The following is a 16,676-nucleotide window of genomic DNA, read 5'->3' on the forward strand; positions in this document are numbered from 1 at the left end:
ACTTTGTTACAGTATGACATATTATATTAAGTCATGTTTCACCACTAGTATGATTTATTAGACAAAAATTGGCCCATTTCACACAGTGTGTTCTGACTGAAATAGTGCAGCTTTAGGACTACTGACAAAGAAATCTTGTTTTCAGTTTTAGAATATGCTCTACATATCTACAAAATTACTAGGTTATTGTAAATCTACAAAAGCATCATTCAGATAGTATCCTCAGATGGTAAATGTAATAATTTCTACATCAATAGTAATAATTTGATAGCCTCAGTAATATTTTTTCAAGTATCTTAACATTACTTTGCTGAATTTTTAGGCATATTTGATTAAAATATCACTGTTTAGATCATAGACTTCTTAAAGGTTAAGGCAAATCCTACAAAGGATTTTTTTTATTCCAGATTAAAATGATTTATTACTTTCAAGTTTTACCAGAAAGGAAAAGTAAAATAAAGAATTTGAAAAGTTAGGTATTTTCTGTGGGAAGAAAATGGGGTAATATTCATAAATACTGAGACTGGACTGGTGGAAATTTCAAGGAAGTCTGACACATTTATGTAAGGTAAAAACTTTCAAATGCAATCAATCAAAAGTGACTGAACAAATATGACTCCCCAGAAAGGCATTTATCCTAATTAATAAGACAAACCAATAGTCACCTACTCAAATGACAGCTGTAAATCAAAATGGGACTTGCCAATTCTCTCATGGGGCCAGCCTATGACCACCCATGAAAACTGCACTCTTTCATCTCCTCCCCAAGTGGAAGGGCTGAGAAATGGCCACAGCTGTTCCAGGCAACCACAGCATCCTCAACCCTTGGTGCCAGGACTGGCTGCCATCCACTGCCCCCAATGATCAGGCAGTAAATAGGTCTATAAACCTATTAAAACTGCATAAATGTTATAACGTGTAATCTATTAAAATTAAAAAAAAAAAATAAACAGGAAAGGATGTCTGAGAGCCAGCTTCTTCAGAGCAAAATGAAATGCTAAGCATGAGGTTTTCAAGTACTCCAGTTTTTTTGGTTTTTTTTGTGTGTGTGTGTGCAGGGGAAGGTGGGAGGGCACAAGACTTAGGGCTGAACTATTAAAAAGCCAGTTGGTGGTATTAAACTCTTGTTTTAGAATTTATAGGAAGGCAAAAAATTCACTCCAGGCTGAAATTTATTATTCCAAGCCTGGAACAGTTGAAAAAAAAAAATAAAAAAAATTGAAGTCATAAATATAAAGGAAAATAATAAACAAACACAAAACAGTGGTTTCAGATGATTTTTGGCATTTCTTCAATGCACAAGTGGTTTTATTCCTTTTTGTCTGAGATTCATCACTATGAATTACTTTTCTAACTAAAATTGGGAACAGGTTATTTTAATAATTAATTCCCAATAAGTTACTATCACTGGATCTCTTTTAAAGCTTTTCAGTATGAAGAGATATTATGACTTTCAAAGGAATGTCAATGCTCTAACTTACACTCAAAAGCCAGGAAGTTAGGGGTGGAAATTTCATCTGTGAGCCACACAGATGTAAGAAAACAGTCAAAAAATTAACAACGTATGTTAAGGATTCAGTGCCAGCCCCATTTTTATCCATAACTAGACTTCATTAGTTTTGTGGGTTTAAAATTGACATTTAAAAATAAAAGCAACATAAGTTTTTGTGACTTAATTTAGTGTTTCTTAAATAAAGCGATATTTCAGTATTTGCAGACTGCTAACATCTTTCCAAAATAAGCTGTGCACTGGTGCTACTTTGCTCTATTTCCCTATCACCCTAAGGAGCCTTTATTCCTGATGGAAACCATTTCTTTTGCTAAATCCTGCCTGTGAACTCTAACAAGACCATTTAAGCCCCGCTAAACAAAGTCTCCTGGGAGACACTATTGTTAAAATAAAAACTGGAGCAAATTTTTAAAGCGAACTTTCTACAGCGATTAGAGGATGCAGGTCTTAAGAAGAAGAGAAAACTTGTTATAGGAGAGGGAACAAAAAGCCAAATGTAAGCAGAGAGCATATGCCAGCCACCTCTGAGGGAACAGAGGGGAGGTATAGAAAATTAACTGCTGCATTTCTGCTTCTCACCAAAACCACAAACGGGCCATTTCAGGGGACTAACACATGCAGAATCTGAAGATAAATACACGTCTACCTCATTACCTGAGAAGAGCCTTAAAGGGCACACTTCTTTGCTGAGTATTTCTGCTTCTCTATGAATAATCTCCTTTACCAAGAAGGAGGAGGTGCTTACATGTGCACATGCAACATTCACAGCATCGATGTGTGTCAGTCTGGACGCTGCTCAGCTCTGTCTGAGAACGAGGCCCCACAGTCTTTTGGCACAGATTTTTACTGTAAAACTTAACAAACACTCCCTGCAGCCAAAACACCTTGAACAGCTTCTTATCAGGTTTCACAAGCTAAGTGGGTTTCAGTCTGGTCAATACACAGATGAGAGATCATTACATGAAATTGCACTTTGCTGAAAACTTACGGCAGTAGGTTAAAAACATCGTGAAGTGGCAAGACATCGCTGTGAGGACATGCAGAAACGTGATTGGGATCCACACAGCTCCTGGCTTCACCCAAGCCAAGAGTAACACCCCTGGGAAAGCCAAGATGAGCAGCATACCACAAGGTAGGACAGCACATGGAAAAGGGGACTCAAGATTAGTGTGGTTTTAGCTTTCTACGTTGAACAAGAGTGACAAGAAGCCGTACGTGACAGACACTCTCTGCCAGGGAATGTGTGTTCCACCTCACCAGCCTGTTCCGACTGATGATTCCTCTCTGGCATCTGAACTGGCACCACCTTGGGCAGTGACAGTAATGCCAGGCACACTGCTGAGCCCTCACAAACTATCCAACAACTGAGATAGGAGACAATAAAAGGGGAAACAGCCATTCTGAGAATTTCATGAACTATCTGGGTCAAAGCAATCCCATTTCATTTTTGACAAAGTATAGGTCTAAAGGAGGATGAGGACAAGGGTTATATTTGGATTATAACAAATATAGGGCATAAGGCAACCTAAAAAACAGCCTCTTGGTTTTCTCAAGTTACCACAACATACACGTTTACCTGCATTCAAAGATGAATTAACAAGAGTTTTCTCGGAGTACAAATCAAACGGGACTGCATGGAAGGAATACAGCAATACTCTTCATTCTCACTGGATGCAGTGGAGGGTGTGCCTGTAGGGCTTGAAAGCTGTGTGGGCACCGTGAGGCTGAAATGTAGGACAATTTACATACTCTAAATTGTTTCCCTGAAACAGATCTTGCCTAACTACCCTTGGTTACATCACCTTTCTAGTCAACTGCCATATACACTTGCACTTGAGGGGAAAAGATTTGCATTGGCCAATAAAAGACATGTGAGCTGCATACCTAAAGTTAGTCTGCTACCCCTACTGGGTTGACTCTCCAGGCACTGCACCCACAGAAACTCAGCCATGGCATGACTCTGAGAAACTCATCTATCTAAGTTAGAAAAAATCCTACACCAAGTAAACACTGGGAAAAAATACTGCAGTTATCAGAAAAAGGGCAATGCTAACTTTAGGTCCAGAAAAACTTTTAAGATGAGAAAAACAGAAAATCTGGGTTAAGGCTGCTGAAATGCAATGCAGTTAATAGTAAATTTAAGAAGAAGTCTTAAAGAAAGAATGTGTCTTTTTTGCTACTAGGATGTTACAAACCCTAGCTTTGGAACAGGGGTCCAAAAGGGAACTTGGAATGGAGGGTGCAGAAAGTGGAAGCTGGTATTATTTATAAACTGGCAGGCAGGACTTGCAGAAATGCAGCTGTAACAAGCTGATTCTCTTAACTACAGGTAAAACAACATTCTGACTAACTTTAAAAGTTTGGAAAATAAATAATAAAAATATTTTGGTAGACAGATGCTGACGTTTTTTCTTTTGTATTTGATGGAACATGTTTCAAAGAGTAAATCACCAGCCAATATTGCTGACGGATGTGTGAAGTTATACTACCTGACCACATCATGAATTTGCCTTCCCAGGAGAAGCTGTACAAAAAGCAAACAAAAGAAAGAAGAAACTCCTTGCCATCTGTAGGATGTCAAAGAAATAAATCAGTTTGTTTCAAACAGGAAATAATTAAGAAAATCTAAAATTTTCTGAATTACATTAGGACTTTATCATTTAGCTTTTCTCAACGTGCTTTTCTTTTTCATAACCAGGGACATACTTTACAACTTGCAGACAGAACATCTCAAGGATTGCTACAACTTTTCCATTTAATCATTAATACTAAGACATGAAACAGCCTATATAAAAAACATGTGGCATAACAGTTTTTCAGGGCAGTGATGCTCATGCGATTTCCTGCTATGGAGAATATACTGAACATATTTATTGCAGAATAGAATAGCCCTATTATATGCATTTAGCTTTTTCAAAGAAAATAGTGGTATTTAGTCTGAAGTGTACCAGAATTATCTGACAAGATCTCTACCTAAAGTAAATCAGACTGACTTAGGCCAAGAGATCTGGTTCAGGATAGCAAGAAATTTTCAGCTACTCTAATCAGTGCAAAAAAAAATTTCAGGATTTTTATACCCTGGAAAACCACTGGAATATTAGCTTTTGAAGGAAGTATAGATACCTTTTTAAATTTTTTTCTTTTCATGAACATAGTTTCCTAATGAAAGTAATTTCTACATGATGACAGCAGCAGAACATTCCTCCCTGACCACTTACTATGAATTCCACTTTCCTCCACCAAAAAAAGAAAAAAGGGTGGGGCATAGGGTAGGGGGAAGATACTGACTACTTTTAAAAGATCTTTAACTGACACTGTACCATAGGCAGAGCTCTCCTACTGATACATAAGGGGTCTTCTGCACATTTGGCATTTCCAGCAAGGGCAGTTTCTTCACATAGTAATTTCAGCTGCAACATTTAAAGTTAGTGTTCTTCTCTGCTTCAGCAAAGAATTTGGAAATAAATGCCCAAACACATTTTAGGAACTGCTGACCAAATGTAAAATCGCACAAGCTTTTCTGTCTTATTTTTCAGGGCACTTCTTCCCAATGCCTCTGTATGAGTGCAACTCAATTCTCCAAATGCCACGCAGCAAAACTGCTCCCTTCATTTGGGATGAATTAAAGTGTAGGTGCTTACCTGTAGGAGTACTACTGCGAAATGAAGAGGAGGGAGTGATTGGAGGGGTGACTGGAGGAGTAAGGCTTCCACTGCTGTGGCGAGGTGGAGTAGATACATTCCCACGGGACACTGTGCTTGACAAAGTCAATGAGAGTTTCGGCTGAATCTTTTTCTTCAAAGACTCCTGCTCACGTCGAGCTGCATCAGTCATAAATCTAGAACAAGGACAATAATGAGGATGAGAACTTTGAACCATTGTCCTCCAGCAAGCTTTAGGTAAAGTTGAAGTATTTTTTGCCCTCAGTGACCCAATGGAGTCTCAAACTCAGCCATGACAAGTTCCTCTTCAACACGCGAATTTACAGAATACAAACTCCATCAACAGCTTTTATGTGTTCAACATCTGGGCCATTTCCTTCTGATTTCAATAAAACTTATATTAGAAACTTGCATCATGTGGAAACACAGAAGTTTTTTAAACTCCAACCAGAACTTAGCAGCACAAACAATAATATAATGATTGTACACAGTCCTTTACAGTAACTACATTCAATTATTCTGTGAAAAAGTAGCTGAGAAAAACGTTAGCAGCAAATGATCTTCAATCTGAATGTCAAAGGGATAGAACTAATTACTTTGTTACTGATATTGATATAATTGATACGCAATTTTCAATAGGATAATCAAATCCTTTAACTAAGGGGTTTAGACAATGTTGCCTGGCATAAAAATGTCTAATTAAATCTTAATTCCTCAAACTGGAGTTCCCAGCTTTTGAAAACCAAGTGAGGTCTCACTGTAGAGCCTTGTACAGGCTGTTGAAGCCCTAATGCAACTCAAGGTTCATCTCTGTGGGGTGCTGAGAGGGAATCCCACCAGCACAATGCAAAGTGTGCACCAGTAATGCTGTAATTACACCAGTGCAACTTTCTGCATGGGATATCTCATCTGGAATAAAAAGTGCTTTTTTCACTTTTATTCTGATTCCTTTCAAAAAGGAACAATTGAACTGAAAAAGACCACTTTTATTCCAAGTATACACAAAGAGTTACACCAGAAGACCTGATGCTGCTTCATGTTGACATCCCAAGCATCGCTGCTGGCACTTGTACTACCCTCACTTGAAAAGGTTGGGGTTCCCCCAAAACAGGATCTCTCCAAGTCAGACTTCATGACTTAGCATTCAAGAGACATTTTAAAATCCTTTGTCTTTCCCCTCCACTACATATGGATATACATTAATAATTATGGATATCTTGAAGGATTCCTAAGACAGGCTAAAGTAAATCACCTCGTCAGTACAGCCCTCTGTCCTTGAGGCTGAAGTACAAACTACACCTGCCAGTGAATAAAAACAATACACATGGTACAGAATAAAAAGTTAAGTTACAACCAGGCATTTGACCATGGTCTTATGACATAAAACTTTAGGTAGCATTAGAGCAATAAAGATGCATCCCATCTGTCCCTACCATGAAGCCATTAATAAGTGGATCTTTGCCATGATAAGTAACATCAACACACAAACATTAATAAACAGGTATGTGACATGGCAACTTATCTTCTTTGAACTGAGGCAACAATACATCATGTCAAGTCCAGATGTGGCATTTTTATGAAGTTAATATTTTAAATGCTGATATCCATAGTAACAGTTGAGTGTTAAATTTCTCTTCTTCAACCAAGCGTGCAGATGATATTGACAAAACAGTCCTCAAAAGGAAGTCTAAATTTCATTCAAGAAAATATAAATAAAAGGATCTTAATAAAGTGGTCATTCAGTAAACATTCACTTTCCTCTAACTAGGAAATGTCTAATTCACTATTTTTTTCAATTTGTACTATGATGTACGCTTGCTTCTGGATGGGAAGCCTTATTCCTTAAGAAAATGTTATGGTAACATTATAAATCCTTGAAAACTTGGAAGATAACTCCAACTGTGAGATATTAAAAGCAGCAGCATGAAAGTTGCTCTTCAGTAAACTCAGCCACAAATAACAATGTTAAAATAATATTGAGTTATAACCACTCTGGTTGAAGTCCATAAAAATCAGGAAAATGTGAAGTTCTAACTGAACCCTCTCCCTGTCCTCTTAACTCATTCCCATTTGGGCTAAGCATGTAAAGTATATTCCAAAATGTAATTTGTTGTCTACACTGTGAACCTGAGAGAAATGGAAGGCAGAGTCTGTTGAGAAGTTCAGTTTCCAACATCTCACATATGGAATTAACCTTTCCACATCCAAATAGTGTTTGCTGAACATACATGTTTGCTGAAGCATTGGCAGTGCTGTGGGTTTGAAAATGAAACTTGTCTAAACAGATTAAAAGAAAACATTTTTCAATATTTTAACTAAAATGCAGTATTATACATGTGTCTGACTATGGCAGTGCTCTTCAAAGCTTAAAATATAAGCATTGTAATGATGGATACAGAATGACATTTCCAACTAAGTCTTTAATTTTCATGTTGGAAGTACATTACAGTTACAACATCAAGTGATCATGAATGAAATATGTTGGAATTAGGGTTGAATACTGGTCTCTAAATTACATACCTGCATACAATTTTCCCTGCCTTGTTTAAAAGCACAAGATGTCTGGGAAACAGGAAATGAACTGTAACTGAAAAAGACTGCTGTAAGACCACTTAGGTTAAACCCCATCTTCTTGATAGTCTGTCTCATCATCTCCAGATCCATCTCTTTGCTGAGCAAAGCTACCTCTGCTATTTTCAAATTATCTCCAAAACCCGGTCCCTCTCGTTGTACCACTGCGCACATTTTAGTCACCTTTTCTGCTGCATACAATTTTGTTTACACTTCATAATCCTCTCTCCCTCAAACCAATACATCATATAGGTGCAGAGAAACAAGGAGAATCATTCAGCTCCCAGCCATTCACTGACCCTGTTTTGAAAGGCATGGGGTTTGTGTGCTTTCTTGCCAACAGTTCATAACATCGGGCAGGAGCAAACTCTTTCTAAAGAAATCTCTTCTATAGCCATTTTTTTCTTTTCTCACCCTTTCAACCTTCCTAATTATTCAACTCCCTGCTCCAAAAAACGTAGGTGCAGTGATTTCTGAATCAAATGCTTGCAGCAATTTAATAAAAATGAGCAAAATACAGTTTCCCCCCACCCTCTTCTCATTCCCTGGAATGGTTCAAGTATTTTTATTGAAACTTTCCCAAGAAATTCAGCCTGAAGGAGACACCCAGCATGGAAAATTTCAGCCCGAACTGATGAATGTTGGCAGCATAAGCAACTGAAACAGTCTTATAATGGAAAGTGTTGCACAACCTTTCATATAGGTGGCAATATAATACAAACAGCTCTAGCTCTTGTTACCAATGCAAAAAGTCACAAAAAGCAGAGGTTATGCTCAAATTCAAAAAAAGCATTTTCAAATCAAAACTTTTCCAGTATTTCTAAGACTTGTCACCCCTTAAAGCTTCTGAGTCAAGAATGAACAGAAGATATTCTTAGAGATTTCCTTGTGTTGTTAGCATGCACTGCTCTGTGATCATGCCCCAGTGTGACTTGTGTGATGATGTCAGGGCTGGTTTATCGTAAAACCTATGCTACACACAATGCTGGGGCACTTTGAGAGCTCTGTACTCATACACCCAGTCTGAGGGTAAGGGGTTATAGAAATGAGCTGCAGGTAAACTGAAAAGTAAAAAAAGAACCCAGGTTACTCCTCAGAATGTATATTCCTAATTGTTCTCATCAGAGCATGAAGTACCCTTTCCTCCTCTTCCTCACTGCTAAATCTTGCTGATGCAGAAGTCAGCTGCTTGGGCCAGCTCTGTTTCCATGTCCACAGACATTCACACTGACATTGAAGAAGGTGCACCACAGCTACCTGGTTGGATTTGAATACTAATTCACTACATTGAGCTTCTTCATGATCTAGTCTCTAAAACATATACCAACAGAAGATGTGTCACAATCATGAGTCTACTGTTCTCCAGTTACCACGTGCACAGCAAGAGAAGGGAGAGGGATGATTCTGAGCTTGCAAAACAAGCAGATTACACCACACGGAGACTCAAGCCCAGGATTGCTCCACAACACTGTCCAGCTGCACACAAGTTTAAAAAAAATGTACAGCACTACCTGACAGTAACAAACATACCCTCTTCTCCTGTGCCATACCACTGCCAGCTAGTAATGACGCCTTAAGTTTTAGCTTTCATATTTTCTAGGTTCTCTACTGGATTGGTATATAACTCTGAACTTCATATAAAGTGTTAGCAAGTTCTCTTCACAGGGTAGTTGGATAAAACAACCTTTTCTCAGTCTAAGAACCAAGGACACCGTTGCAGCTTCAGGCTCAAAAAGTATAAACAGCGGTGAACTGAGGAGAGCAATCTGGGAGGGTGGGACTTCATAACCTGAAGCTGTAATGGGACAATAAACCCCAATATGTAAATTTACAAAAAATTTTAAAAAGTGTGAAAACCTGTGATCCACCATCCACCTTGGCTGTAGCCTCTGCTGGGCTCTTGTACTGCCCGAGGTGTCTCCTTTGAAGGCCTTATCTCCTTTGAAAACCTACTATATTGCTTTAACACTGTCTAGCCTCTGTTCTAGGTAGCCTCTCTAGGCATCAGTACTAGCCCACAATGGGGAAGACAGCAGAACAGAATTAGTTCTGACTTCTTCTCATTACTAGATAATTATGGAAAAACATTTATAGTAGCATTCAGGTCATATTCATGTTTGCTTAATTTGGCTAACCTGCCCTGGGAATGTCTGTCACCTTTACCAGAACATGAGAACATGCTAAGCTTCCAGCACTTGTGTATCAGCAGATTGCTCCTTAGCCTGACAACTCAACTTCAAGATTGATTGGAAAGAGGAGAAAAAAAAAATCCATGGTGCCCTTTTTTAACAAAACACAGATTTATGCTGCATTGTGGTAGTAGTATATTTAGATAAAAAGTGTTCAGATTTACCTGACACATAGGGTACATACTAGCTTGCTACTTACTAAATTACATGAAAGCCACACATTAATTATCTTGCTATACTTTACACCCACCAGACTAAGGCCCTTGCTGTATCTGTTTTCTCCCCTCAAACTTTTCCCACTTTTGCCTCAAGATGTTTATGCTATTTTTTGTCTGTGCCAAGAAATAATGAGCAAGGGAAATAATGAGATGGGGATGTTAATTTCAGCTTTCAGTCGTCTTCATTACATGAGCAGTGTCTAGGAAACAAAAGACTAGGATGGAAAGTACTTCTAGTTGTACAGTATTTTAGAACTTCAGGAGATCTCTACTTTGAAGAGGGATTAGGAAAACACACATCTTCAAGGGATGACCCTATTTCAGTAGGACAGGACTCTGTGGACTCCTCAAGTCAGGAGCTGTTCTCCATACATTTTACTTTATCTTTTCTTGTAAAAGCAGCAAAGTGGTTTGATTTAACCAATGCCAAAAAGAACAGACAATTGTCAAGTTGAACTTCTACTGGCTGAGGAAAAATCTGGTGAAATCGAAACAGTGGGAGTTCAGCAGTACTTGCCCACAGACAAGTTCACAGAGTTGGGCTGTCTTGTGTCCTGGAAAGGATGAAAAGCTTTCCTCAGCTGAACCTGAACAACACTGGGCTAAAACAAAAGCCATCAATATCCCCAGTAATGTCTTGCCACACTATTTATGTGATCATGAGGAAAGAAATAGATGAGCAAGTTTTAGACCATCCATTAACTCAAATAATTTGATAAGCACCCTTGAGCACTTTCACACATCCTTCTTTGTAGTGTGGGGAAAACAGAAGTATTCCACAGGTCTTTACAGACCTCCTGCTTCACAGAAGCTAGCAACAAACTTTTTTTTTTAGAGATCTTTCATTACAGTTTTACAAAAATCCTAAAAAGAAACACCAGTGTGAAAACCCCCATTAAAACCATGCACAAACCCCCACATGCCTTCACACTATTTAGATTACAGACTATTTGCATAGTGCTAAAGTATATGATTCATGCAAAATCCCCTTTGCAAGGTCTTGCCTTTTTCCCCTAATTTCACAAAAAACCTAACAAGTGGGGAAGAAACAGCCCAAAATAATAATCCCTTCCCAATTATTCTCTCAAACCTGTATTTGATTTCACAACAGGCACCAACCAGATCAAACAGATCATTAAAGGGCATTTCTAAGTTTCTGGAAAGAACTTTTCCAGCCCAGTATTTATGGCAGAAACACCTCACATCTGCGTAGGACTTCAGTGTGCTCATTCACTGAGATCAGAATTAAAAGAGAATTCAGTGTTCATCCTCAGTGCCAGCTGTATTCTCACTCATCTATTGAAAGCTTTTCCTATGTCCTAAATATGGAACATTTATTACAAACTGATGAGTATCTTAGCGCAGAATCAGATTTCTTTTTATTATTAGCCTTAGGAATAATTCATTGCCAGTACAATTCTTTCATTTCCATTATTCAACCGGTTCTCTCAAGATGTAAAACTGTTACTGCCACAAAATCAGCTTCAGAGTAATACATATTTTTCTGAATATTTGCATCTTAAGCCGAAGTAGTAGTAGAGTTTATTAGGTTGCACATGTACCTTAAAGAATTTAAATTGCATTTCTGCCTCTTCACTGAAAGACTCAAATGTAACATTCAATCACACTCACTGCTGTCAGTAGATTCAAGGCTGCAACCTCAGAAAATCTGCTAAACATAAGCAAGATTTCAGTGGGTTTACTTCAGTTGTCTGCTCTTCACAGATTCTTAAAAGATACAATAAGACACAATAAAATATTTACCAAGGAGATATTTTGTGCTTCTAGCATGGAAAATTGATTCAGAAGACTGAGTAATTTCATATCTAAATGTGTAAGTGGAGCTAACGGACAGTGGTATGCCAAATCATCTATTACCGCTCAAACAGAATAAAAATAAACCATCCCAAATCATGTAATTGCCTGCAGTAAAGCATGTGTTTACTCACTGTTAATCAATACAACACAGTGTTAAAAGCAGTGGAAATAAATTTAGTATCTCTCTTGATTTTGGGAATATTCAAGAACATCAGTGTGAATTACACTTCATACTTTGGTTAACAGAAATACCAAACACTGAACATAAGCCCTAGCTTTCCATTTTAGAATGATTTAATATATTATATGCAATATATTAAGTGCTTATGATATTAAATATATATCTTTTAATATTTTCTCTTTGGAAAGGAGCTCTTTTTCATCTGCCTTTTTTTTCCTTATTCTGTTTCCTTTTTCTTCTCTTTTATTTTTCTTACACTTATTTTCCTATATCTTCTTTTTGAGAAGCACCAAAATAACATTTAATTTAAAATTAAAACCAAACAAACATGAATCAGTGTTGTATGTTCAGGCCATCACAAAAATAGCTTTGTACTTAAAATTCAAATTCAAATGGAATTTGTGTTTTGTTTTTTAGATTACATAGTACTTTTGCCTTTTCTTTCTTGAATTTAGGTAATACAGCAAATGAAAAATTTAGGGCTGCATTTTATTTTATATTCTTTTCAAATTCTCAGGAAAAATGCACACTGGATAGATAACATTTGAACAGTAACATGATCAGGGCAGATGCAGTCTTATTTTAGACATTTCATTCATAATAAAAATTCATTACTTGTTCCCTCAACTGATGACAAGGACCCAAGGAGAAGCCCACGATGTCCTTCTGATGTTCTTAAAATAAAAAAATGACATTTCAGTGTTTAAAATGAACAAAATTAGAGCTCACTAAAATTCAAGGGAACAACAGTAATTTCCAAAACATTAGAAACATACTTCTAGTTTTCTTCCTTTCCCCTCCCACAGCCTACCCAGATTTTTCCACCCTCTCCTGAAGTAAATGACTGAGTTTCAGAAAGGAGTTATAACTTAGCTGAATCTTCAAAATTCTGTAATTTCCATGGAGTGAGAGGCAATAGCGGGGCAAAAGATACACTTGAAGGAGGTAATTAGAAGGAAGGCAGCAACCACTTGCTATAGTTTGGTGTGATATTTTCAAAAGTCATGATAACCCTCATATCTGATGGAAATGCTCATTATGCTGTGTTCTGTCTGGACATCAACTTATTTCTTATCAAACTCATTCCAGAGTTTTGCCATTGGTAAAAAGGAGCATTTGTATAGTGTAAAACACTTGCAGAGTTTCTTGCAGTTGGGGCAGATTTTTAAGATGCTGTGGCAAACCCCTGCTTTCAGCGTAATGCAGCAGTTCCTATCTCAGAAATCTCCTCCCTGCACTCACTAAGTGGCTTACTGGGACATATATCAGCCTTGGCTTTGCTTGCAGCCACTAACGAACAAACCAGCCCTTTCCTGCTGCTAACAACAGATACTTTATGCATTATTGCCTAATTAATCGTTGACTATAACATCATGAAGCCTTACATTTCAGTTCATACCCTTGTTAATATACAGGAATAATGTAATGTCACACAGCCATAAAATGTTGCAGAGACCGAAATGAGAATCCTAGCAGACATAAATAATGTGACATGAAAAGCAACTTCTTCATTTAAAGTATTTTTTAAACCACATCACTTAAAAAAATGCACCCTGACAGTTTTTAAATTTGCATCATAGAAACAAAATCCCTGAATTATTTTTCTCAGTATGACTAAAGACAATCTCAGCTGAAAGAATACTGATGGCATCTTTTCAATAATACCTTAACCTATCAGCTATTAAATGTAAATATTTTAAATATGGTTATTTCACATTTTTTGACTTACCAGATTACTCTAAGCTTTCACATGAATGAAATGCAAAATTCTTGAAAGCAGAGTAAAAATTTACCTTTTACATTAGAGAAAGTACAGGGGTAATACATTATGTGTGCCTTCCTATTTGTAGAAATTACAAACTTTAAATAATTACTGATGTCTTGGACAAAATGGAATTAAGCTGCCTGTGGAATAAAAAATAAATGGTCTGTATGTTTTAAATTTGACTTGAATCTCAAAATAGTTCTTAGGTGGGACTAAGTAGCATACAAGCCCTGCTCTGGCTCTCTGCACAGCCCCCAGTACTGTCAGATTGCCTAGTTCCAGTAGCATGTTTTATGTTCAGATGTGCTCAACCTAAAATACTGTATTTTTTTCCATTACTGGTCCACCCACTTTCCTTCTTGAAGAGCTTATTGTAACTATTTATGTAAAAACAATTTCTTTCAGTCAGCCCTACAGAGAAGTAGATCTGTGTACGCATGACACACGCTTTTACTGTTGGACTCGGTTTCATTTTATTGATGCTTCAAGGACTTTTAGCTTTAAGAAGCAGGAAGCTGAAATGTCAGATATTTTATTCTTGTAAATGTTCCATTTATGTCTGGCTATTCTTGTGTCATTCCGTGTTGAGTTCTCCTGAGAATTCAAGTCAACACCCAAAGACAGATTCAGCATGCAAGAATTTAAAAATAGATATTATCACAAAGCATTGCTTATTAACCCTAAGAATGTCTAATATAATTTTGAATAAATAAAACAATCTTCAGTATTTTACACAGTACTAATCAAACACATTAACCAACACGCTTTGCAGTCTGTCAGAAATCTATCACATATACAATGTCTGCACTGGCTCCTCCAGGCAGTAAGCGATCCAGAATACCCATTCAACAAAAATATGGCAAAAAGAAACTGATAATAAGATGCATAATAAATTAATTTCTAAATGAAAACTAAACTAAAAACAGATGCTGTTTTTTTCTTTCAAAAACAGAGACACCAAAGTCACTCACAATGAATTCACTGTTTGATTTTTAAAGAAACTAAACCTATTTGTGAAAACACTGATACAGAACATGATTCTTCAGTTGAGAAAGAGCATTCAGCTCAAAGATGTTCTCCCAGACTTAAAATGTAAGCGCAGATTGAGATGGAGAAACATTTTTTGAAACTGATTTATAAATCTGTATTCAGAGGACTGGGTGGGGTAAAGCTTATAATGGAAAACTGCAGCAATCTTAACATTAGGAATGTGAAATGTCTGGTCTTAATAAACCAAGTTTTCAGGCATCATGAGTTGTATGAAGGACGATAGCAACTTACAAACAATTCAGCCCAAAATGGCGAATTGAACATTCTCAATTCCTCAGACTCTGCTGCAATGAGTCACACATGTATAAAATAGCCAACATGAAAGATTCCTCCTCAAAGGTAACAAAGTTCAGGTGAAGATAGACCAGGAAAAGCAGAGAAGGAAGAAGATAACCATCACATGTGTGTTTGCTCTTTCATTCAAACTAACTCTTGTTTCGGTAATGATGTGCTATTTAAAAAAATGTACTTTTCTACACTTTAAGCTGATTTGACTGACAAAGTTAACAGTTCATTATGTAATCATCACTGTTTTAGCAGTTTGGGGAGAGGGAAGTACCTAAAAACTAAGAATAGCTCCAGAGGTCCCATTATTCAGCTGTGAGGTATAAAAGCAGAACAATGATTTGCATTTTGAAATGTTGTCCCTGTTAGTCTCGCAGTGTGCACCAAGCCCAGGCACGTATGGGAGTGCAGCAAATCCCCCAGTTCTGCTCAGTCTAACAGGAAACCATTCCCCTGCATCCCTCACTGGCAGCCACCCTCCCACCTCCAGCTTGAGTGATCTGATGAAAACAGCAAAACCCTGCCAGGATGCAAAAGAAAAGGACTGACATCTGAATAACTAACAATGCTCTGCTTCTCAGGCAGACAGCAGGGAAGTTCCTTCAGCCCTGTTTGATCTGCTTCGCTGGCATTATTGCAGAAAGCCGGTTTTTCATTAGGTAAGAAGCAAAAGCAGCCCCAAAGTTGTGATGCAGCCTAGGTGAGGTTACAAACACACCCTAACACAATGAATGAAGAGAAAATAGATGGTGTAATACAGAAAGGCCCAAGACTTGCAAGTGGAAAAAAAGTATAAATTACTATTTTAATTAATTTCCTAATGTAAAACACAGCTGTAGTAATGTTGGCAAATATCACCTGCCTGTTTTATGTTTGTTAAATTAAATCATGCTCTTTAATTGGGTCTTAACGTACAAAAGTATGTTTTATTTACTTTTTATTACAATATCAGTATTTTAACTTTCAGTTTGCTTGTGCAAAAGCTTTATAAATTACTTGAATCACTTAAATCTGAATACTATAATCTGCAGTTACAATGTACCAGTTTGAGTTTCAACAATTAAATGCCTTTTTTGTGGACTCCCGCTGCTATGTGAACTAGCTGTAGGCTATTAAAATAATGAGTCCGGACTGAGTCATCTGATCTCAGCCTTGGTGCAAAGCCTGAGGAAAAGGACTTAGCCCACAATTCCTAGTCTGTTTACCAGACTAAGACCAGACTGTTGGAAGCGTTACCCCAGCACTCCCTTCCCCCCCCACTGCACTTGGCCGGGTTAAACGCGGTGTCACAGAGCCCTCTGCAGGCAGTGCCCGTCGCACCTCGCATCCCTCATCCCGTCCTACTCTGCAGGCAGTGCCCGTCGCACCTCGCATCCCTCATCCCGTCCTACTGCCCTGCATCCCTGTCCATCCATCTCCTCACATCC

The 16,676-nt window shown here is 37.7% G+C and overlaps 1 protein-coding gene across 1 annotated transcript in view; it reads right to left on the minus strand.

The window, feature by feature from the left end:
- JAZF1 (JAZF zinc finger 1) overlaps positions 1-16,676 on the minus strand; it is a 188,377-nt gene that overhangs the window by 24,517 nt on the left and 147,184 nt on the right. The window contains exon 3 of the mRNA XM_015617865.1: positions 5,152-5,348. Coding sequence (XP_015473351.1) covers positions 5,152-5,348 — 197 coding nt within the window. The remainder of the gene's footprint in view (positions 1-5,151; positions 5,349-16,676) is intronic.

This window comes from Parus major, chromosome 2 (genome assembly GCF_001522545.3).
Source record: "Parus major isolate Abel chromosome 2, Parus_major1.1, whole genome shotgun sequence".
In the NCBI taxonomy this organism is placed as follows: domain Eukaryota; kingdom Metazoa; phylum Chordata; class Aves; order Passeriformes; family Paridae; genus Parus; species Parus major.